At 45.9% G+C, this 25,862-nt stretch overlaps 1 protein-coding gene across 4 annotated transcripts in view; it reads left to right on the forward strand.

The window, feature by feature from the left end:
* Nucleotides 1–18,082: 18,082 nt before the first annotated feature.
* The window catches only part of ERO1B (endoplasmic reticulum oxidoreductase 1 beta), a 62,882-nt gene continuing 55,102 nt past the window's right edge, over nucleotides 18,083–25,862 (forward strand). For all 4 annotated transcript variants that reach the window (XM_078616952.1, XM_078616953.1, XM_078616954.1 and 1 more), the window contains exon 1: nucleotides 18,083–18,890. In XM_078616952.1, the coding sequence (XP_078473078.1) occupies nucleotides 18,714–18,890 (177 nt within the window). In that variant the 5' untranslated portion in view covers nucleotides 18,083–18,713. The remainder of the gene's footprint in view (nucleotides 18,891–25,862) is intronic.

Raw genomic sequence — 25,862 nt, forward strand, 5'->3', positions numbered from 1 at the left:
CATCAAAATAAAACGAAACTTTTTTAAAATTTATTTTAACCAGGTAGAGCCCACTGAGCCATTAGCTTCTTTTTCAGAAGCGACCTGGCCACAAATGATTATAAGCTCAGCGACGTAGCTTACATTTCGATGTAAAGCTTTCGTGACTGCAGGGATTCATCTTCTTGGTTCTTTCCTGTTCTTCACCTGAGGACGGCTGCTTGCGTTGTGGCCGAAACGTCGTGAGAATTATTTTATTATGTTTTATTTTTATTATTTTATTACTTCCCTTCTACGTGACTTTACCTAAAGAACCAAGAAGACGTAGCTTACCTCATGTCGCTGAACATTGCGAACCACATTTTAACAGTTTAACACGTAGTATTATTCATAATAGAGGTTTTGGGTTCGATCGCGTTATTATAAACGTGTCGCATTTACAACAACAACAGAGATACTACTTTGACGTGAACGGCGCAGAGACTCGACACAAGAAGACAACTGGTTCGTGTGGGGCGTTATGGGGGGGGGGGGGGGGGCAGCTGGGGGGTGGGACAAGTGTAACGCAACTTGTGTGCCAGGTTTCGCCTTGTCCAGGGCAAATGCCGACTTGCAGCTGTGGTTTTCCCCGAACTCGTCGCTCAAAGGTGCCGCTCATGTGCCTAAATGCGTCTCGCTCACCCTGTTCGCAGAGTAATCGTAATGACAGAATAGCAGGAGTAATAATAGCACCGACATCACTGGCGCGAGATAAATAAGGGGGCTTCCTGCTGTTAAAATCTCAGTGCTGGTTTTTAATCAAAGCCTTGGGGGGGGGGGGGGGTGGGGGGGCTTTTCCGTCTGCATATCTTTGGTACGATCCCACCGGCGCGGGCAGTTTGAAACAACGGTGGAGAGATTTCGATTTAAAGCTTTCGTGACTGCAGGGATTCATATTCTTGATTCTTTCGGTAAAGTCACGTAGAAGGGAAATAATAAAATAATAATACATTTACTTTACAATTAAAAAAAAAACTATAAAATAGTTTTTCTTTTTATTATTTCCCTTATACGTGACTTTAACAAAAGAACCAAGGATATAACGGTGGAGAGGTTTCTTAAATTCCACGAGATGCCTCGTACCCGTGGATTAACACCATGCCGGTGGCACAATTATCCATAAAAAAAAAAGTGGGAAAAGACAAAAAAAACCTCGCATTTTTATTATTGACCGTGTGGTTGTGGAAATATAATCCAATTTGTGGTTGGGCCCACTGTGGTGTTAAGTTGTATGACCTTTAGCTGTTCCGACTCCGTCTTTTTGGTGCTACGTCAACCGGATAACTAATCGTGTTCTCCGTGGTAAACCTGCACGTTGGTGAATTCCTTGTTGAATACAAGTTGAGCGATGAGGTTTACGACAAACCACTCGGGACGCCGCGATATGGTGACGCTGCGTTATGCAGCGCGATTTAATTTTCACTCGAATTGTATCATCCCTGTATTGCCAATATACAGGACGTTTAAAAAAAGATGGACCCGTTTTGAAATCGCTATATCTCTGCAACCACGAACCGCCCATGAATGAAACTCTTACCACTTGAAAGGGCGGGGCATAGAGAGAGGGCGGGGCATAGAGAGAGGGCGGGGCATAGAGAGAGGGCGGGGCATAGAGAGAGGGCGGGGCATAGAGAGAGGGCGGGGCATAGAGAGGGCGGGGCATAGAGAGAGGGCGGGGCATAGAGAGAGGGCGGGGCATAGAGAGAGGGCGGGGCATAGAGAGAGGGCGGGGCATAGAGAGAGGGCGGGGCATAGAGAGAGGGCGGGGCATAGAGAGGGCGGGGCATAGAGTTTCAAATGAGTACCATTGGATGCCTCTCCCAGCGCACAAACAGCCCCCAGCCTCAGTCATTCGCAAGACGGTGACCCCGCAACACACAAGGGGCGTTTTGCGTTCTGCAGTTCAGCAAGATCCACCAATGTGAAAGAGCATTCATCGTTGGTACCGACAATTAGAGGAAACAGGCTGCTGTTTATGTAAGGGGAAGAGCACAGGGCAACCACGCACCTCAGAGGACAGCGTGAGAAGAGAGGCGTTTGGGACGAATTCAACTATCGTCTCGACGTTGTCTGTACAGCAGGTGGAGGGCACATAGAGCATTTATAAAATGGTTAGTAAAACTTGATAACTCATTAAACCGTTTGTAACTTTTCGTGTAATTGTAGCATGTTGCCATCGTGAAATATACTGCTTTGAAATTGGGTCCATCATCTTCAAACACCCTGGATATTTTATTGTGTGATTGGCGTTGCTCGGTTCACTTTTCTAAACACATTTTTAAACGATATCATGTCATTTGTTTTTACTAATAACTCTCCACATCACACAACAGAGCCAATCAAATCAAGCTGCCACGTGGGCAAATATCCCAAGAGATTTGGTTTTTCATCAATGGCCCGGGTGAGGCTGGATGTAACGTCCAGTGACAAACGCTCTCTGTTCCGTTCGCGTATGCACGCGCGCTCAAAACACCACGGGGTCGTGAACTTTTGAAGCAAAGTCCGAACAAAACGTAGTCCCTTTTTGCGGCGGGAAACTTTTCAAACTGTTTTCTATTTATGTATTGCTTTATTTATGAGTGACACTGTTTTATAAATAACTGCACTCCTGTTTATATTTGAGCCTGCTTTAAGTTACAAAGCGTGGCTATTGTGAACACTGTTTTTTTTAATATAGTAACCTAGCTGCCTTTTAGTGTACGTTATGGTTTGATGTTTCACAATGAAGGGGGTTCAGTTTTCCAGGAAAGCCATAACAAACGTTGCTGTGACGGTGGTGACAGTGAGCAGCTTTGAGGTCGCGTTATCGACCGGGCAAGTCGCGGTTCCTCACCACCCCTCAGCTGATCTCTTGTCACGATTACGGCTCACGATTTTGGTTGGATAATTTCTTTTTTAACTTGTCTCGTTCATGCTATCCCCCCCCACTCCCCCGTCTCGTTTGTATCGTTTGTATTCCATGCCACGTTTGTATTTTGACTTGCTCATTTCACCCGTCTTGCTTTGTACCATCTGTTTACGTAACGTGCATCTCATTTGTGGCGTCACTTAACAACAACAATAATAAGATACATTTATAGCTCGCCAGATTTTGCACGCAAGTCAACAACTCGGAGGCACGGAGCCAAGCTCAGGGCTAATCGGAAGCCCTGGGACCCAACACAGATTGATGCCTTTTGATGGTTCTTGAAAGTCTGAGTGCGTTTGATGTTGCGGATGCCCCAAAGGGATTAAGAGAGCTCCACACCGAGGCGGCGATTGCTGAGAATGCGACGTGAGACTGTAACGTTTCGAGACCTTCGGTGGCTGTCGCAGATATTTTTTTTGAGTGAACGCTTCGTAGTGTTCTACCGTGAGCCTTTGGCGCAAGGCGAAAATATTGAGGCGAGGTGGTTGGTGTTTGGTGGGAAACCGGTGGCGAAGACGCGATAAGAGAGGCAGGCGCGATTTTATCATTTGTCCTGCCGGGGAAAGTAAGCCGATGAAGGGTTACGCGTTTGTGTACCCGTCCGTCTTGTCGGCAGTGTCTCCACGATGTTTGGGATCGTTTGCATCATCAGCATTGTCTCCTCTGTTGTCGTGGGTCTCGCTCATCCCGTCTGGTTCGTATCTCTCTCTCTCTTGGGGGCCGTCCATAAATGACGTCACGCGATTTTTTACCCACCCCCCCCCCCCTCGTCACACGGCGTCACAAAAAGTCAGACCCTAACTCAAATATGACGTCACAAAGCTCTGCCCCCCCCCCCCCAAAAAAAAAATAAAACATGCTTCAAATCTCTTTAAACTATTGTCAATGTAGTGCGTATTTAATGTGCCGCTGCACTCTGATGTAAGAGAAAACATTTATCAAAAAGTATCTAATTAAGTAGAACGTGTTTATTTCAAGTTGCGCATTTTGATGTGACGTCACATTTCTCAACACCCCCCCCCCCTCGTCACACATCGTCACAAATGTCTGACCCCCCCCACCCTCCAGATGCGTGACGTCATTTATGGACGGCCCCTTGTGCAGAATGCGACGCACATCTCGTCTCGTTTCACTTGTTTCTGTCGTCTTCCTCGGAAGGTCTCGGCGACGTTGTCCATCTGGTTTGTGTTGTGCTCTCTTGTGTTTGCGTGTCACCTTTGAGTTGTTGTTCTTTGTTTGTTCTTGTCGTCCCCGTTTGTAGCCATGCCTGTCAACCCCTTACCCCAGTGCCCTAGCTTACTACAGACAAATTCAGACCTCTTTGGTCACCACGTTGCCCTTATAAATCTCAACGTTCATCCTACAAAGTTCCATCAAAAGGGGAGAAACACAGGCAAATAGACACTTATAATAATAGGGGGGTTTTCCCCCTTTATTCTGGCAACAAAACTGAAACCTTTTTACGAGGAATCATGTCTGCATTAACCACAATACTTGTGGTCAAAATGCAAACAAAAAACATACTCTGATAATATATGCATTGTCTTTGAAACTGATTGGTCCACACCAGAGACGGATTTCTTTTGAGCCTCGTCTCAATTGTTGCCAGAAAAAAGGGGGAAAACCCCTATTATTATATTTTGGTACTGCCAAAGGAGGTCTAATGATGAAATAGACACTTGTTTTTGCTGGTATTGAAACGGCTGTACGACCGCATGCATGGTCCTGAGAACTCATTTTCCCTGCTGTACAAGAATATACGTGGTAAACCGTGTGGGTTGACAGGCATGTGCACAGCGCGACTCGTTTGTACGTTGTTATTGTTTCGTTAATTTTGCTTGTTGCCTCAATTGGTGCCATTTCCCAAAACGAACAGCCGCGTATAATTCTACGACAATTAGCACCTGCAATTAATCGATCCTCGCGCGCGTGATTCCGATGCAGTGTTCTCGCGAGCGCAACAATCCGTGTTTGGTTCTCTAAATCGATGCGTCGTCTACGTGCCTCCCGTAATCGGTAGAATTCCTCGTATCCGTCACGATTAAACATTCAATGTATTTTTCCGCTGGCAAATGGCAATAAAATATAAAAAGTACCAAATTTCAGGGTCTCGAAGATCCTCCACTGCCAGTCGAGGCTCTCTTGGTGGTGTTTGTGAGTTGTGATGTCCTTTAGACCGGTGTGTGTGTGTGTGTGCGCGCGTACTGAAGAAGGGTCAGTGCCCGAAACGTCGCCTATTATATGACTGACAAAAGTGTTTTGTGAACTGTGCTTGTCCACGACTGCAGTGGCAGCATCACCAAATAGTTACAGGGACTCATCTTCTTACAAACGAGTTAGGTTCCAGAGGTTTGTTCTTAAGTCCAACTTTACTCCTGTCGATTCCAGACAAGTTGTACGGCATGGACACTCAACATGGGAAATGTCTTTAAAAGTTGTATCATCTCTTGTAGATGCCACTGGTTCTTCATGTTCGGCAGGTGTAGATGCCATTGGTTCTTCACGTTCTGCAGATGGAGATGCCACTGGTTCTTCACGTTCTGCAGATGTAGATGCCACTAGTTCTTCACGTTCTGCAGATGTAGATGCCACTGGTATTTCACGTTCTGTAGATGTAGATGCCACTGGTTCTTCATGTTCTGCAGATGTAGATGCCACTGGTTCTTCATGTTCTATAGATGTAGATGTCACCACCACCATCTATTGCGCGGCGATTGAACTTACGACTCTCGGTCCGAATGTTCGTAAGTAGAGGAGTCCCTGTTATACAGGACTGTACTCTTTTCAAACACGTCGCTCATAACTTCTACAATCCTCAAGCCTGACCCGCGGGGTCACGGAGATGTGATTTTATCAATGTTCCCATTGATAGTCGTAGGGGTTGCTGCAGTATGTACCTGTGTATGTATGTTGAACTTATTTTGCACCGTACGTAGCCAACCGTGCTAATCGGAGGTGCGGAGAAAGAACCAACAAATTAAACACAAAAAAATATGTTTCAAAGAAGTGAGTTTTCAATCTAGATGATTTAAAAGTGCATAGCTCCTAGTGGCTTCCTGATATCGGAAGGAAGAGCGTTCCAGACGGCCGCAGAAGCGCATCCGAAAGCGCGCGATGCGAGTGATGGATGGCTACAGAGGGATTTTCTGCGTCCTGAGCGACAACCCACGACCACCACTTGTACACGCAATCGACTGCTGCTACCAGTGATCAACACGCACATACAAGATCCCCCGTAATGTATTGCCTTTAGCAATTGTTGGTTCGGGTGCTGTTAGCGAGCACCTATAAAGGCTGGTACGGCACACGAGGGAGTGGGTGGACTACACCCCGCCCGGTCGCCTTTATCTCCCCAGTACTCGTGTTTACACATCTCACCAGGTATTAATTCGAGGCTGAGTCGACCTAGGCCAGGCCCGTGACCGGTTCAAATATTCTCCACAAAGACATTAACAAAGACGAAGATCCCCCCCCCCCTTCGGCTTAACAGACTGTAGGGGCAAGTGCTGTGAGCAAGTAGCACCTATGAAGGCCGGCACGGCACACGAGGGGGGGGGGGCGGGGGTAGCCAACACCACGCCCGACCGCCTTTGTCTCCCTAGTCGCCCTAAGGGAAGAGGCCCCAGGACCCGTTCAGATAATCGTCACTTGGGTTTGCCATGAGCAGGAATCAAACTCGGGTTGCCAGGTTCGTAGCGCAGCGCGCTAACCGCTGCACTACCACTCACCACTATTGACAAACACAAAATAAAGACAAAGATCCCCCGTATAGCCTTAGCAGCTTGAAATCGTTTAGCGTGGGGCCCGTAGCATATGTAACTACTTTTATACACACACACACACAAAGTTTCAAAGTTTTCAAAGTTTATTTATTAGGTATAGCCCTGTGAGCCATTCGCCTCTTGAATCGGGTGCAACCGCAACAAACAAAAAACAAAAACATGAACAAAAAAACATCTTAAAGTGACTATGTGCAAACAGAAAATCCAAGAAAAGACAGCAAAATATTGCAGAAAAAATCACCGTACAACAACCCTGTGCAAAAATCCCAGTGGGATGCAAGTCAAACAACAACAACAACCACAAGACAACTTAGATTAAGGCCATCAGTCTAACTCTGTACTACAACGAACAAACATGGCCAAACCAAAAAACTTTTCGAAAATCACCAAAATAAAGCCATAAAAGCAATGAAACGGTGGTCACACGACTCTCCACATCGTTAATCAGTCAATAATTTTCCGTTTGTGGTGGCGGACACCCACATTTCTCCTGCAATAGAAGCCGCGTGTGTGGGTGAGTGAGTGAGAGAGCGAGAGAGAAATCGACTAAATCTCTTTTCCGTGCCACCAATTCCGTTCCTCCGGACAGCGATGCAGAAGCCCTCGCTCGCGCAACATTCAATCGCCCATTGACGACGGAAGTAATGGGTCATGAGCAATCACTCGGTGGTTATTAATAAACGGGTGGCCCCGTCGCGAGGGAGGGGTGATAATGACTGTGATTTGTCGCGTGGCCCGTGTTTAGTCGCGGTGTTTATAAACGCGGTGATGCCTGCGTGTCACGCCTCGTGTCCTTGACGCGGTGATTAGAGGGCCACTCGAGGCGAACTTGACACGGATATTTGTGCGATCGTTTTTAGACCAATATCATCTCGAGGGTACTCTCCGCCCTCTTCCCCTACCCACGTAAACTGAACACGAAACTACATTTTATTTTTTTAACCAGGTAAGGTCCACTGAGCTATGTAGCTCTTTCAGAAGCGACCTGGCCACAAATGATAATATAATCAAGGGACGTATCATGTGGAAATTTAAAGCAATTTCCACAAATTTAAAGCAACGGGGAGAGAGAGACGCAAACTCCAAATGTACAACAGACTTGAGGGTCGGGATCGAATCCGCGATCTCCTGCATACCAGGCGAGGTAGTTAACATCTCACCTCCGTGGCACCCATGTCCTCGTGAATCAGAGGAGTTACATTATGTAAGCGCTCATCTGGCTGATAACATGGGGAGGGGCTGGGTGGGGAGGGTGGGGCTGGGTGGGGAGGGGAGGGTGGGGAGGGGCTGGGTGGGGAGAGTGGGGAGGGGCTGGGTGGGGAGGGTGAGGCTGGGTGAGGGGCTGGTCACCCCGTGGTGCCCTTATAAAACTCAACGTTTAACCTACTCACGCCGGCTTGTGCCCGCCCTCACAGTCGGGCATATTTGCGGAATACACCACGCCGCCGTTGACCCTGGCCATTGACCGAGCAACTCAACGTTCCTACCAGCTCCCTCCGCAGGAATGTGTTTTCAGACGCGATCTGGCCACAAATGATATCTCAATGAAGTGGCTTGTCACAGGGACATTACCAGCAACCAAATACTCAAAACGCACGTCGTGTTGGTAATTCAAACCAGCCCATGCAGTGAAATCAGCCCTGGAAATGCGGGCCTCAGCCCGAATTGGCAGCCCCACTTGAGTTGACTAAACACAGGGGCACGTAGGGGCAGTGCATTCTCGAATTCCATGGTTCGTGGCACGTGGTATTTGTCACCTCCATTGATAAGTGTGTCAGCTACTGTAAACGTACCGCTTATACAGGGTGCTTAAAATTATTTTTTTACACTTATATGGGATTATCGTTTTTAATGGAATAACAACGGATAGGCACTGTATCATGATAACACGTGTATGTTAATAGCTTCAAAAAGTCAAAGAGTCTTCACTTGTTCACCATCATAGTCAACGCGTGCCTGGAATCTTCTCCAGGTGGTCTCCAGAGCACGGAGGCGGCACATTTCACGTGGTATCGTTGCAAATTCTCAGAAGTGTCAACATTTTTTTAAGCATCCTGTATATCCCAGACTAAAGACTTTGTAATCGTCCCCTGATGTATTACTGCGCAGCGGTTTTGTGGTTGTGGGGCTGCGTAAGCTCTCCGATGTGTGTTCCGTTTGCACCGCGCGTTGTTTGGCACGATGTCCGACGTTTCGCTGCACGTGCCGGGAGCTTCTTCAGGAACTACTGAAGAAGCTCCCGAGCAAGTGAAACATCCGACATTGTGTCGAAGAACATGGCAGGAAGGACAGGAGAGCCTGCTATTGTGTTGACGTGTTTGTATACATAAAGCATATCCAGATATATATTACACGACTGTCATCAAACACTGTGGAGGCAAGTGGATCGTATAAATGTCGTGAAACTCCCTTCCTCCCATGGGGGTTGAGGAGGAACCATACACCCTGGCAGCACAGCCAGTGGGCACCATGTGTGTGCATGGGATAGACCGTTGCCTCCTCGAAATGCCGTGGGTTTTCTCCAGGCACCCCGGTTTTCTCCCACATGTTAAGGGGTCGTTAATTCGCCGATGGCACCTTTGATATATAGAGGATAGCAGAACTTGGGGTGGAATTTGGCGCAGGTTCACCGCCTGGCTCCTTACTGCCTGCCCAGCGTCTCTGGGGTTCCTCCTCGCGCCTCTGAGTCGTGTTTCCTCTCTCTCCGCGAGCGAGCGAATGCTGTGCGTGACTGCGTTACAAGTTTAATTTATGATTGTCACGATGATGATGATGATTATAATAATACGGGTGGTGGAGCACGTTTTGACCGGAGTACACCAGGTTGGGCACAGCTTTCAGCAAAAAGAATAATTGCTGGTGGTGTTACAGGCTGTGTTATTTAATAAAATAAAACGATGTGGGCGAAGAAACCGGGGCCGGCCCAGGACATGCTCGTGGGACGATGTCGCTCGGCTGGCCTGGGAACGCCTGGGAATTCCCCAGAAAGAGCTCGGGTCTGTGTATAGTGTAGTGTATAGTGTAGTGTATAGTGTGGCATTACATAGTGTAGTAGTGTATAGTGTAGTGTATAGTGTGGCATTACATAGTGTAGTAGTGTATAGTGTAGTGTATAGTGTGGCATTGCATAGTGTAGTAGTGTATAGTGTAGTGTATAGTGTGGTATTACATAGTGTAGTAGTGTATAGTGTGGCATTACATAGTTTAGTAGTGTATAGTGTAGTGTATAGTGTGGCATTACATAGTGTAGTAGTGTATAGTGTGGTATTACATAGTGTAGTAGTGTATAGTGTAGTGTATAGTGTGGCATTACATAGTGTAGTAGTGTATAGTGTGGTATTACATAGTGTAGTAGTGTATAGTGTAGTGTATAGTGTAGTGTATAGTGTGGCATTACATAGTATAGTAGTGTATAGTGTAGTGTATAGTGTAGCATATAGTGTAGTGTGTAGTGTATAGTGTAGTGTATAGTGTGGTATTACATAGTGTAGTAGTGTATAGTGTAGTGTATAGTGTGGCATTACATAGTGTAGTAGTGTATAGTGTGGTATTACATAGTGTAGTAGTGTATAGTGTGGCATTACATAGTGTAGTAGTGTATAGTGTGGTATTACATAGTGTAGTAGTGTATAGTGTGGTATTACATAGGGTAGTAGTGTATAATAGTGTGTAGTGTAGTGTATAGTGTGGTATTACATAGGGTAGTAGTGTATAGTGTAGTATTACATAGTGTAGTAGTGTATAGTGTAGTGTATAGTGTAGTGTATAGTGTGGCATTACATAGTGTAGTAGTGTATAGTGTGGTATTACATAGTGTAGTAGTGTATAGTGTAGCGTATAGTTTGGTATTACATAGTGTAGTAGTGTATAGTGCAGTGTATAGTGTAGTGTATAGTGTGGTATTGCATAGGGTAGTAGTGTATAGTGTAGTATTGCATAGTGTAGTAGTGTATAATAGTATATAGTGTGGCATTACATAGTCTAGTAGTGTATAGTGTGGTATTACATAGTGTAGTAGTGTATAATAGTGTATAGTGTGGTATTACATAGTGTAGTAGTGTATAGTGTAGTGTATAGTGTAGTGTATATAGTAGTGTATAGTGTAGTGTATAGTGTAGTGTATAGTAGTATATAGTGTAGTATAGTGTCGTAGTGTATAGTAGTATATAGTGTAGTGTATAGTGTAGTGTATAGTGTATTAGTGCTAGAGTCTGTCGCCAGGGAACAGGAGGTGTGGACCGCCACTACTCACCACGCTGCTGTCACGACCCTCACCAGGACAAGCGGACTGAGAAACGAACGAAAAATGTGTGCACAGGTGCATTGTGGGATGTTGCGGTTCGGTTGGCAGTGTGTAACTTGATGCCTTTTCTTACATTCTGCTTTTGTGTTGTTTAAAAATTGGCTTTTCTAGACTGCACCATTGGAACCTCATTTGCCAGTAAAAATATGATAATGGTTTTTTTACCCTTTTATCTGGCAACAAAACTGACACTTTTTTTTACGAGGAATCATGTTTGTATAGACCACAATACATGCAGTCATAATGCAAACAAAAAACATAACTCTGATAATGTATGTATAATGTATTACCAATCACCAACTTCAAGGACAGTGCATACATTATCAGAGATATGTTTTTTGTTTGCATTATGACTGCAGGTATTGTGGTCAATGCAAACATGACTCCTCGTAAAAAAGGTGTCAGTTTTGTTGCCAGATAAAAGGGTAAAAAACAAATTATCATATTTTCTAGACTGCTCAAGGAAAATAGATCGATCTCACTTTTAGCGAAAGCATTTTTAATAAAATGGCGTTTCGTAAGAGGGTTTTCCTCTCGAAAATGTGTTTATCCAAACTCTGTCCAATGTTAGCAATAAATGGATGATGTCTCTGGAAAACAAAAATATCTCACGCGAGTACAACGTGAAATAAAAATGGCCATGTTTATTTCGGGTGCCGTGTTATGTAACTTCACTAAAATATCACTTCACTAAAACTTGAATCGTTTATACAGCGTCAATCTCACGAGGAAATCGCAGCACATTACAGACATAACCCAACCCTTAACAAACACAGCAACCAAATACTCTAAACGCGTGATGTTGATTCGAAATGTGGAGGGAGAAACCGGAGGACCCGGAGAAAAATCCACACGACCACGGGTAGAGAGAGACGCGCAAACTCCAAATATACAGCAGCAGGCGTCAGGGTCGGGATCGAACCCACGACCTCCTGCTTACCAGGCGAGGTAGTTAACATCTCACCATCTCACCCTTGCTGTTTGCTGAGGGCTCTATCACCCATTTATCACAGATTCAGTCCGAGGCACAGTCATGTACCGCGTGGTCCAGATATATTATGACCCCCAATTTACAATTAATTGACCCCCTAACACTTTCCCCTTTGCATATTCATTTCTGTTTTAAATAACCCTTATTAAACAAAAACATTAAGTTTTAGAGAATTAAATGGGGCGGAGGGGGGGGGTCACGGGACATTTTGACCACCATGTACACTTTTATAATGGCTACTAGGATAATCCGCCACTGCACGGACGCAGGGTTAATCGTTGCTGTATTAGATTTCGGAGGAATTGTCGCCTATTTGACGATATCCATCGCGCGCGTGCTGCTCCCAGTGACGAGGTCCTAGAGCGCTCTCTGGTGGAGGCTGCCGAGCGAGGTTGAGCCCAGAGGTCGCAACCGGGTACCCGATACCCGTACACTACCCGATACCCGGCTACCCGTACCCGGCCAGGTACGGGTACGGTTACCCGTTTGCGACCCTGGTGCGGCCGGGTACGGGTAGGCCGTGAGTCACTGGTGAGTCACCGTTTGTCACTCATTTCGGGTAGGGTACGGGTAGGGAACGGGTACCCATTTGCGACCCTGGTGCGGCCGGGTACGGGTAAGGAATCAAAACCCGTTTGCGACCTCTGGTTGAGTCGCTCGACCACCAGGGTGCGCGTGTTGAGCGGTAGTGTAGCGGTCAGCGCGCTGCGCTACGAACCTGGCCCACCCGGGTTCGATTCCCGCTCCCGGCGAACACCGGTGACGATTATCTGAACCGGTTCTGGGCCCGCCCCTAGGTCGACTCGGCCTCAAATGAGTAGTTGGTGCGATGTGTGAATATCGCTGCTAGGGAGACAAAGGCGGGCGGGCGTGGTGTTGGCCACCCCACCCCCCTCGTGTGCCGTGCCGACCTTTATAGCTACGCATTTTGATGTGACGTCACATTTCTCAAACCCCCCCCCTCGTCACACATCGTCACAAATGTCTAACCCCCCCCCCCCTAGGTGCGTGACGTCATTTATGGACGGCCCCAAAGTGGCGCGGCAGACTGCAGAGGGTTTGCTTACGTGGTCCACAGTTTGGGTCGCATGGCCACAATCGCACTGCTGTGGCTTGTCTTGTGGTCCAGATGTCTTGTGACCCACAATTAATTGACCCCGAAATTTTTCTCCCTTTGGATATTCAATTTTGTGTTAGTTTTAGATAATTAAATGGTGGTAACAAGACATTTGGACCACCCGGTACAGGATGTATCTCTATGTATCTCTATGGGTTTCTATGTCTCTCTATGGGTCTCTATGGGTCTCTATGCATCTCTATGGGTCTCTATGTATCTCTATGTATCTCTATGTATCTTTATGGGTCTCTATTTATCTATATGTATCTCTATAGGTCTCTATGTATCTCTATGTGTCTCTTATGGGTTCACTATTTGGTCCAAAGTGTGGGTTGCATGGATTGTCTTTGATGTAGAGCATGGTCCAGATGTCTTGTGACCCCCAATAAATTTACCCCGAACATTATTTGTCCCATCATCATGAGGCCTCCTTTGCCAGTAGCAAAATATAATAATAGTGCGTTGTCTTTGAGTTGTGCGCCTTTTGGCGTCCTCTGGTCGAACACCACATGAGACGAGGCTCTAAGGAAAGCTGTCTCTGGGGTGGATCAATCAATTTCAAGGACAATGCATACCTTATTAGAGTGCTGTTTTTGCATTCTGACCGCAGGTATTGTGGTTAATGTAAACATGATTCCTTGTAAAAAGGTTTCAGTTTTGTTGCCAGAAAAAAGGGGAAAAAACGATGATTATTTTTTTTCTTTGCATATTCATTTATACTTTAACATTTTAAAAAATATTACGTTTTAGAGAATTAAATGGGAGTCACAAGACACCTAGACCAGCCTGTACAGCATGCATCTCTATGGGTATCTACGTATCTCTATGAGTATATATCCAATTGATTCTCATTGCATCTTTACGTGTCTCTTATGGGTTTACTATTTGGTCCAAAGTTTGGGATGCATAGCCACAATTGCACGACTGTGGCTTGTCTTTCATGTACAGTGGGCATCTCTGTGGGTCTTTAAATATCTCCATGGGTATATATCTCAATAAGTGTCATTGTATCTCTGTGTGTCTCTTATGGGTTTATTACGTGGCCCAGAATGTGAGATGCATAGCCACAATCGCACTACTGTGGCTTGTCTATAATTTTCCATTCATGAAGGAGATGTGCACAATATTTTCCATTAACACTGGTCAACAAAAAAAACATTTTTTTTCTGGCCTGGACTTTTGCAGCTGTTTTAGACTAATTTCAGGATGCTAATTCCAAATCTGATCTCAGATTTGCTCTATCACATCATTTTTATGCTATCGGCATACCCCATTTTCATTGATTTTACCCGAAATTAACTCTGTCACTTATGATTGCAAGTTGTTGCGAGTCAGTGATTGCTTTAGTGTTAAAATACGGTGCTGTATTTTTAGTATAGTGTGTTTATAATATAATTTTATGTAGATATCCACATTTATTTAATATTTTTCTTCTGCAGTTTTTATTGGAAATGCAATATTTGATATCTCAAAAACCTAATGTGATAGACAAAAACCCCAAAATTACCTTAAAACCGTTGGAATACCTTATGCCAGAAAAAGTGTGTTGACTAGTGTAATAAATACCTGACTAGAATTCTAGGGAGACGCTATCGGGACGACCAATATTTAATGTCAAAGCCTCTACAGACCTCCTCGCCGATGTCTGTAAATATTCTCTATAATCTCTAACGTATCGAGCCAGTACTTCCACGCTACTCAATCAGGTGTTAAGAAAGCTTTAATTAGAAATTTAGACATGCATAATAATAATAAGTCCAGCGACGGTGATGTCATCTTGACATGCAAAGCGTGCTGATATTCCCGTCATGGTTTGTTGTTGAAGGCGAGTTTGTATAACATGTATGTTTACCCCAACACATTGGTCATTAACACGGCCTTCAAATGGGGAAAAAATGTTGTTCATGTGCTATAATGAAGGGCAAATGCCTGAATAATTGCCAATTATATAATTGTGCCTGTTTAAGGCAGTGCTGTCGACGATTGTGCCGAATTTTTTTGAATAATTTAGCGACGTTTCGGGCGATGGACCCTTCTCCGCAGCACGTAAAAATAATTGATTTGTTTTCTTTTGAGGCCACAGAGGTATTATTGACGAACGAGTTGTGTTTTGAATTGATTAACTGTGCTTGTGCATCACTTGCCAATCAGCGTAGCATCACCAAACAATTTGTTTACACAATACAGTCGTTTAACGGCTAGTTTGCACCTTGTTATGGGACATTTAAATCGTGCACCCATTTAAACACCATCATCATCATCACGCTGTTGCCAGTGGTGCAGTGTATGCTAATTGAATGAGTCAGTGGACTTAAATTCCACGCACGCAACGTAATGCGTGGGTGATTTCCATCTACAGTGACAGGACACCACTTCGCTTAATTAAATATATAACACGAACTCCGTTCATTCCCCCCAAAAAAACATATATTTGTTTTCTTGAGTACACATTGGTCGAATCCACTCCTCCAGATCAATATTATAAAGCTATTGCTTGCGCGCGGTTGTTTTCTGCTCTGATTTCCAATTGCTTCATTGTTTTTACGTTCGTGCATTTGATCGTTTTTTTGTGTCCCGGGGGTCACTCTTGCGAATTAAACGTATCCTCGTCGATTGAATTATTCTCACCCGTTTAAACAAACTACATCTTTTGAACCGTCCGAGTAGCAATTCCCGTCCACGGCGAACATCAGTGGCGAGTGATGCCTGAAGTGGTTCTTGCATAGGATCCTCCACAACAACCAAGTTTGCTTTTGTGACCAGAACTTTACGTGAAGGAATGATACAAATGCACACGTTTTCTCATTGAAAATCGGTACATTTCAAAATATCACTGTCCTGGTCACAAAAGCAAGGTTTGTGTGGAATAATAGCCATTTTCTGTACTTTTGAGGCATAACCAATTATAAAATAACACTTACTACCCAGGAACAAAAACAAATTCGGTTACACTGTAATCGTCATGTCGTGAAAATTGGGAAGCATCGCGGAATATTTCGCTGTCACAGATGATATATTGTGGGTGAAACTCCCACCCACCCACACACCACGTCCCCCCCATACACACACCACCTCTCCCCCACACACACACACACGTCCCCCCCCCCACACACACCACCTCTCCCCCCCACACACACCTCCCCCCCACACACACACACCTCCCCCCCCACACACACACCTCTCCCCCACACACACCCCCCCACACACACCACGTCCCCCCCCCCCACACACACACCACGTCCCCCACACACACCACCTCCCCCCCCACACACACCTCCCCCTCCCACACACCTCCCCCCCCCACACACACACCACCTTTCCCCCACACACACCACCCCCACACACACCACGTCCCCCCCACACACACCCCCCCACACCCCCCACACACACACCTCCCCCCCACACACACCACCTCCCCCCCACACACACCTCCCCCCCCACACACTCCCCCCCACACACACCACCCCCCCCCCCCCACACACCCCCCCACACCTCCCCCCCACACACTCCCCCCCACACACCCCCCCATACACACCCCCCCCCCACACACCCCCACCCCCCTTGGCAGCACACGAACAAGTGTCGTTCAGTACCAACAGGCACACAAACCACCCCCCCCCACACACACACCCCCCACCCACACACACACCCCCCCCACACAACCCCCCCACACACACCTCCCCCCCACACACACCTCCCCCCACACACACCCCCCCCCCCCACACACCCCCCCCCACACACACCCCCCCCACACACACACCCCCACACACACCCCCCACCCACACACACACCCCCCCCCACACACACCCACCCCCCCCACACACCCCCCCCACACACCCCCCCCACACACCCCCCCCCACACACTCCCCCCCACACACCCCCCCACACACACACCCCCCTTGGCAGCACACGAACAAGTGTCGTTCAGTACCAACAGGCACACACAACACATCCGCTTGCGCTCACTCCACCCCCATCGATCGCTCCCCCGTCTTCGGCAGCTGAAAGGGTCACAGCGGCCATCGGCTCGCACGAAATCCCCCTTTTGTTTAAACGCACAAATCGAAATAAAAAAACACCACCACCACTAGGGGCCATCCATTTAGTAGGTACGCAGAAAATCTGTGAAAACTTGAGCCCTTCCCCTCATCCCATCTGCGTACGTACGCCTGACGCACCCCCCCCCCCCAAATCCTATAGAACGGCCGATATTCAATCCACGCAAAAACGATCAAGGATGAATAATAATAACGTGTTTAAGCAAACGGATAGTCCACCGCCGGACCATCTAACTCATTTGAAGGCCAATGTAGACAAACTATTAACTTGGCATCCCCCCCCACCCCCGTTTCCTATGTGTACGTACATTGTCAGTAGACCCCCCCCCCCCATACGCAAGCAAACGCGTTTGGGTTAACCCCCCCACCCCCCTCCATGCGTACCTACTGAATGGGTGACCCCATACCACCCCCTTAGTTCAGTGGTGATCGCCCCCCCCCCCCACGTCTTCAATAAAAAATGTGGTCCAACTCTTGGTTGCAGTTCAGGTGGTGGCGCTTGGCACGGGCAGACGCAAGCACGCTGTCGTTTTGACTTAAAACTTTCGTGACTGTGCAGGAATTCATATTCTTGGTTCTTTCGGTAAAGCCACGTAGATAAAAAAAAAATAATAACATTTATTGTTTTCTATTTTTATTTTTTTATGATTTTAAATTTTTTTATGATTTAATTTTTACTTTTCAATTTTTAATTTTATTTTTGGTTTTCTATCTACTTTACCTAAAGAACCAAGAACACGCTATCGTCGGCGTGTCTATTGCTTAGTCGGATTGGCCCTACCCATCGACTCGCGCGACCCGGAGTGGGTTCACTCACTCAGCCTCACGTAGCCACCCCCCCCCCCAAGTCAACCACTCCCCGAGCCTATAAATAGCACTGCTGGCATGCGCATAAGTTGTGTTTCAACTCCGCAGCAGGGCGACGGCGGTTGATTGCTGTGTTGGTGGTGAGCTTAGTAGTAGTTAGTGGTGGTGGTAGTAGCAGTGATAGGCGTCATATCTGTGTGGCTCCATCCGATACTCTGTGTGTGTGTGCAGTTTCATGCGGCATCTACACCCATTGCAAGCAGGCCAGATACAAGGACAGACAGTGGATAATACGGGGCAGAGTCACAGGACAGACACCAAAGTCTACAGGACACTCAGAGTACGGGACAGGCACACGGTAGATCATCACGCAGTGTATAGAATAGTGCATTTCGCTCAGCCACATTCCAGACACGAGCATAGGTGCACATGCCAAACACGGCTCGGACACTTTGGCCTGGCATAGACAGACACACAGGTGAGGCATACGGTGGTGCTGCTGGACACGGATAGAGGACAGAGACATCGTCTGTAGGACGTTGACACTGCGCATGTGACAGGTACACAACGCAAGACACTTGCCACGCGCAGCCCTGACACCTGCCCACAGATATATCGGTCAGCGGACGCAGCAAGGCACTGACACATGCGACGCAGTGCCTGCCGCATGCGCCACCACCAATCACTGCCTCCTCCATCTCTATCTCCTCCACACGCAACGAGCCGAGAATGTCCGTCGGTGTCCTCATGCCGCTTCGCGTGACCTCATCGCTCGCCCTGGTCGTGCTGCTCGTGATGGCTTGTGGCGTCTCGGCCTCCTTCCACGGCTGGGGAGGATTCTCCAACAGGGCCGACACGGACAACATATTCCTCGTGGCAGGTGCCGGTGACGGCTGCTTCTGCCAGGTAAGGGCATTGTTTGGTCACTCAACGTGAGATGTTAACTACCTCGCTCGGTATACAGGAGGTTGGTGGTGGGTTCGATTCCGACGCCTGCTGTATATTTGGAGTTTGCGATGTTGTTTTCTCTCTCTCCCCGTGGCCGCGTGGATTTTTTTTTTCCCTTCGCATTTAGAAACAAACATGCGTTTAGAGTATTCGGCTGCAACTAGACATTTTCACGTGATAAGCCACTTTGGTGAGCTATCATTTGTGGCAAGGTAGCATCTGAAAAAGTGCTACACGGCTCAGTGGGCCTTACCTGGTGAAATAAATAAGAAATATTTTTAAAAACTTTTTTAAAAACACGCTTTAATGAAATGTATCCTACTCGTAATGGCATAACTCCACGACTCCAGGAAGTGGCCCTGAAGCTTGCCATAACGTAAGGGGCTGTGGTAAATTAAAGCCAATGTCAGTTGATCGTGGACAATTAGACCCAAGCCGAAACATAACATGTAAAAAATAATGTTTAAAAATATTTCATTTATATTTTTTATGATAGAATATAGTATTGTCGTCAGTATGACATAAGTATACCAAGTTTGCAGTCGATACCACATTGGGAAGTGGGTTAAAATAGAGTTATAAGATTTGAGGATACAACAACGACAACAACAACAGACAGATTGAGCTAATAAAAAGTGTGTAATAAAAAAAATAAAGTGTTTATACTTGATTTGAATCTTTCGTGACTGCAGGAATTACTCTTTGGTTCTTTCGGTAAAGTCACAAGTCAGGTATTTTCTTTCTACGTGACTTTACAGAAAGAACCAAAGAGTAAAGTGTTTATAGTTTAAATATGCAAGGTCGAGGTGCATCCCTGCAGTTGATGGCTTCACGCCAACTGCTGGGTCAGGGCCTCTTCTCCAGGGAGCTCTGGACGGTAGTTGGTCTGCTCTTCCACGCTGACGACGTGTTGGCAGGCAGGAGGCTGCATTGTTTTCTGGTTCCTCTTTAACGCAGTTGTTTTATGTTCTTGCCTTTGTTATTTTGGTGACCCAGGTGACAGTTGTACATTAGATTAGTCTGGTATCTTTAATTTTCACCCGGTTAAATGAAATAAACTTAAAACTAAACTTGAATTTGCGGCAAACGAATGGCTCTTGATAGATATCCGATGTGTGTCGACTGGAAATCTGTGAAAAAGAGTTTCATAGCTAATCGGATTTCTGCAGGATAAATAAATAGTTTTATTCTCTGCTCGGATCGTGCTGTGTGTCGTTCGGCACGATGTCCGACGTTTTTCTGCATGGGATTCTGTATTTCTGAAAATCTCCCAGCATGTGGGCCGAAACGTCGGACGTAGTGCCCAACAATACACAATATCAACTGAAAATACATCGGAGGGCCTTAAAGCACAACCGCAAAACCCCACAACATTTGACCTTTTGCGTAACCTCTTCAGTTATGAAAGAGTGCCAGGTTTGATGCATACATCATCTATGCTTTGCAATGACTATGCGACTTAAATGTGATCCAAAATTATGTTGAAGTCTAATGTATGTTATGACTATTGGAACCTCTTAAATGCTTACCCCGAGCTCTCATACTCTGATGGTGCATTGTCTTTGAGTTCTGCGCCTTTTGGCGTCATCTGGTCCAACCCATGTGAGGAAGGCTTTCTCGTGTGTGGACCAATCAACTTCAAGGACAGTGTATATATTATCAGAGTTATGTTTTTTGTTTGCATTATGGCTGCAGGTATTGTGGTCTATGCAAACATGACTCCTTGTAAAAAAAGATGTCAGTTTTGTTGCCAGATAGAAGGGTAAAAAAACAATTATCATGTTATGACCGTCGTGGTGTGGTGGTTACCACACTGGACTTTCAATCCAGAGTATGGTATCATGAATAATAATATCTTAGATTGAATGGGGTCCCCGAATCACAACCATTCATAGCATCACAAGCGTTAGAGGGGCTGGGAATAAACGTATTGCAGGCTTAATCCCAACACACTCTCCTGATTAACTGCCACACAATTGTAACGAGCCAACATTATTTATTTAGGTTGGCTTCAGTTATGTGGTCTCGTGAAACGCGTCCGGCCCTTCATTGATCTAAACAGCAGTGAGCGATATCACATTGAATTCATTCAGATGGCCAGAAAATGTAATGCATTCAGATGGGCTTTTCCTTGCAAGTGGATGCTGGCCACGGCTGCTGAATTCAATTAGACAATCAGGAATTTGCAGGGTCTATTGTGGATGAGATATTTCTGTCCAAATTTAATTTGGCCATTTGAGAGTCAACCCCGAATGAGTTCGTGCCAGTTCAACAGGGATTGAGGGTGTACGCCTGTAATACAGCACTGTGGAGACGAGCATTGGTGGACTGCAGAAATGCTTTTAACTCCCTTCCCTTGGGTCGAGGATATACCATAACCCTGGCTTGCCCAACCTCCTTTTTCAAGAGTGTCCTGCTAAATGTTCTCAGTAAGGATCAATTGCTACGCGTCTTTCAACTGAATAATTTAGTATCTTCGGCCCATTCCTTTAGAGTGACATCACAGGATCTTTAACGACCACTGTGAATGTATGGTTAACACACCCGTAGTATTTACCAGGGCAGCCGTGGGCTTGAACCGCGAACTCCTGCAACAAGCGGCAAAACGCTCCACCTACCGCTTGGTCATGTCACCAACCCAAACGATTGTATTTCGATCCTTGAGTCCCCACAATGACACGCAATCAACGAAATTGTTCATAATAGAGGTTTTTTTGGGGTTAGATCGAGTAAATATTTACGCAAACATTTACGTGATCTAACCAATACGCGATCTAACCCATATTTACGCGTAAATATTTACGATTTCATTTCGATCCTTGAGTCCCCACAATAACACGTAATCAACGAAATTATTAATATTTACGTAAATATTTACGCGACCCAACCCCTCCCTCCCCCTCCCCAAAAAAACCCTCGATAATGGACGATATTGGTCGCGAAAGTCTCCGTGTTAAACTAATGATGACGTCACTCTGCTGCTGCTCTATATAAGAACGGGAGACAGCGCAGAGCCTCACCATTCTGGCGAATTGCCCGATGATGCTGGATGCAATTACCAGCGAAACGTCGTACTCAACAATTGTAAATGTTGTGGTTTCACGCTTCAACACACCGGTGGGCTAAAGCAGTGAACTATTTGTCTTCTGTCAACGTGACGCTTTTTTACTGATTGGCCGTGTCGGGTGGTGGAGGGTTACGACACATTTATAAATAACGCGATCTAAACCCAAAAACGTTGATTATGAATAATATTGGTCGCGAAAGCCTGCGTGTTAAACTAACGAACTTATTGTCGAATATCTGCAATTCGTAGAATTGCCGGGAGATGGCGGTGTTCGTGAATCGCTCAGACTGCTCGGCATTTTAGTGGCGATCGTCCACGTGAACAACAAACTCGCCAAAAACCTCTATTATGGAAGAAAAAAAAACTAGCTTGCCACGCGTTATTATCTGGCCAAATAAATAAATAAAATCACACACGCTGGGTGACGTTTCGGACAATGACCCTTCTTCATGGCACATACAACTCAAACGGTATTTCTCATTTCGTTAGAACTGCTGTTTTGTGTTTAGTCTGTTGTTACCCTGTCGTTGTTTTTACTTCCCCCTGCACGTCCGCTTTGCACTGTTAGCGACGTACGGCGCGAAAGAAGTTCAACGTGTACGTGCGCTTGCATGCGTACGTACCGACACGACTGTTGTTGAGCCTTTAAACGCGCGGCAGGTCACCTGGCTACGTGCCAGGCCAATCGCCGTGTCCCACGCGCCGTGCGGGTTTGTAATTGAGGTGGGGAAGGGTGGGTGGTGAATTTCTGCTGGGTTGGGTGCTTCGTGTTGTACGTGAGACACGTGGGCTCCTGTTGTGCGTGTGTGTGACAGTGTGAGAGACGCACACACACAGACACAACAGGCGCGTTCCACGTGTTTCACGGGTGAGACACACACACACGTGCGCTTTGGCACGTACGCCTTTTGACTGTCTTTCTGAGCACACAAACCACACGCTGGGTTGGAGACGCTTAAATCATTAATTTCCAGCATGGTTTTTGGAACTATTGCCCCATTTACCGCCGGTCACATGGCTCATATATTTCCACGTGAGAAAGCCACTTCGTTGAGCTATCGTTTGTGACCAGGTCGCTTCTGGAAAAAAAGAAGCTCACAGCTCAGTGGGTTTTATCTGGTAAAATAAAGAATGGAATAAAAGCAAGTGATGTGTTTACCTTTCCTACACGTAGCACTCCTATCGTATTCTTGGTTCTTTCGGTAAAGTCACGTAGAAGGGAAACAATAAAATAATTTTTTTAATAAAACAATAAAATGTTCTTGTTTCCCTTCTACGTGACTTTACCGAAAGATTTCGATTTAAAGCTTTCGTGACTGCAGGGATTCATCTTCTTGGTTCTTTCGGTAAAGTCACGTAGAAGGGAAGTAATAAAATAATAAAAATAAAACATAATAAAACAATTCTCACGACGTTTCGGCCACAACGCAAGCAGCCATCCTCAGGCGAAGAATGAAACACCCCAAGCTTGGAGCGTATATTTAAGCTGGGTTAGAGGGGGGGAGGTGGGAAGAAGAGCGCCTAAACAAAATAATTTGCATATCAAGAGGAATTCAGCATATGGAAAATGCGTAGGAGGTGGGCGGGGGGGGTTCCAAATCAATACTATGCCCGTGCATTATGCAGGATTAGCAGCATCAAAGGGGGGGGGGGGAAGGGGGGGGGAGCATTAACAAAGGAAAGGAATGTTAATAGTATGTAGCTGTAGTTACTAAACAACCACGTAAAAAACTACAGTATAAACTGCATGACAAACTAAAGTATAAACTACATAGCATCATCAGTAAACTTACTATACTCTACAATAAGCTGAGTTACTAACAGTAAGTAATACATGAAAAATTCTACGTTGTAAAAAATTATATAATATGCTTCCATCTAAACTTTATTCTCTTACATCACACGCGCCTATACCGTACTATATACTTCCATAGGCAAAACCAACATTAAATTACATACTGTATTGCTATAAACCACCCTATACCTTATACATTTTTAATATAACACTATGTATTATTCTACCCACCCTAATGTGTATCAAAATGGTTTATTACGTCCTTCCAGTGATTGCTAAGCCAGAATCCATCTTCTCGGTTAAAATTGTCTCTGTGTTTGTAAATGTGGATCGCCTCATGTACGAATCTCTCATGATAGCCAGATGGCTTGCAGAGAACCTCTGTCTTGGAGAAGTCAATGTCATGTGAGCCCACTGAGTTGTAACAGTGATCTGCCACGGCTGAGGTGTTTGTCCTACAGTGTTTCAGGTCAGCTTTATGTTCACGGATGCGGTCCGAGACATGTCGTTTGGTTTCCCCAATGTAACTGCTACCACAGAGGCAACTTAGTTTGTAGACACCAGGGTACTGTATGTCTGGAACCACATCTTTTACAGACGGTACCAGATCACGGATTTTATGTACTGTGTTGAATCGGACCTGGATCTTGTGTTTAATCAGGATTTTGGAGATCTTTTTTGTGACCCCAGCAATGTAGGGTAAGGTGATGGTCTTGAAAGGCTCCTCAACAGGATCTTTCTTGGTGGTTGGAGTGATGGCTTTGCGGATTGTGTAGTCGGAGTAACCATTAGCCTTAAGAGCTTGGCGTACATGTTTGAGTTCACTGGAAATGTGTTCATGGTCGGAGATGCATTGGGCTCTATGATATAGAGTCTTGATGAGAGAATTCTTCTGGGATGGATGGTGGTGGGAATCCGGTTTTAGATAAGCATCCGTGTGGGTGGCTTTCCTGTAGACAGAGTGGCTCATTGAACCATCAGGTCTCCTTTTGATTAGGACATCCAAAAAGGGTAGCTTGCCATCATTTTCGACTTCCATGGTGAATCTGATGGCTGGGTGTATGGAATTGATATGGTCGAGAAATTGGTCTAGAGCAGGCCGGCCATGTGGCCAGATGACAAAACCTGGAATGGAACCTTCTACAAGCAAATTGAGGGCACCCCAATGGGCTCCCCCTTATCTCCGGTTGTAGCCAACATCTTCATGGAGAAATTTGAGACGGACGCCATCCAGACTGCGACTCTACGCCCGACCTTATGGAAGAGGTACGTAGACGACACTTTTGTCATCTGGCCACATGGCCGGCCTGCTCTAGACCAATTTCTCGACCATATCAATTCCATACACCCAGCCATCAGATTCACCATGGAAGTCGAAAATGATGGCAAGCTACCCTTTTTGGATGTCCTAATCAAAAGGAGACCTGATGGTTCAATGAGCCACTCTGTCTACAGGAAAGCCACCCACACGGATGCTTATCTAAAACCGGATTCCCACCACCATCCATCCCAGAAGAATTCTCTCATCAAGACTCTATATCATAGAGCCCAATGCATCTCCGACCATGAACACATTTCCAGTGAACTCAAACATGTACGCCAAGCTCTTAAGGCTAATGGTTACTCCGACTACACAATCCGCAAAGCCATCACTCCAACCACCAAGAAAGATCCTGTTGAGGAGCCTTTCAAGACCATCACCTTACCCTACATTGCTGGGGTCACAAAAAAGATCTCCAAAATCCTGATTAAACACAAGATCCAGGTCCGATTCAACACAGTACATAAAATCCGTGATCTGGTACCGTCTGTAAAAGATGTGGTTCCAGACATACAGTACCCTGGTGTCTACAAACTAAGTTGCCTCTGTGGTAGCAGTTACATTGGGGAAACCAAACGACATGTCTCGGACCGCATCCGTGAACATAAAGCTGACCTGAAACACTGTAGGACAAACACCTCAGCCGTGGCAGATCACTGTTACAACTCAGTGGGCTCACATGACATTGACTTCTCCAAGACAGAGGTTCTCTGCAAGCCATCTGGCTATCATGAGAGATTCGTACAT

The sequence above is a fragment of the Lampetra planeri genome, chromosome 52 (assembly GCF_965212315.1).
Source record: "Lampetra planeri chromosome 52, kcLamPlan1.2.h2, whole genome shotgun sequence".
Taxonomy (NCBI): Eukaryota; Metazoa; Chordata; class Hyperoartia; order Petromyzontiformes; family Petromyzontidae; genus Lampetra; species Lampetra planeri.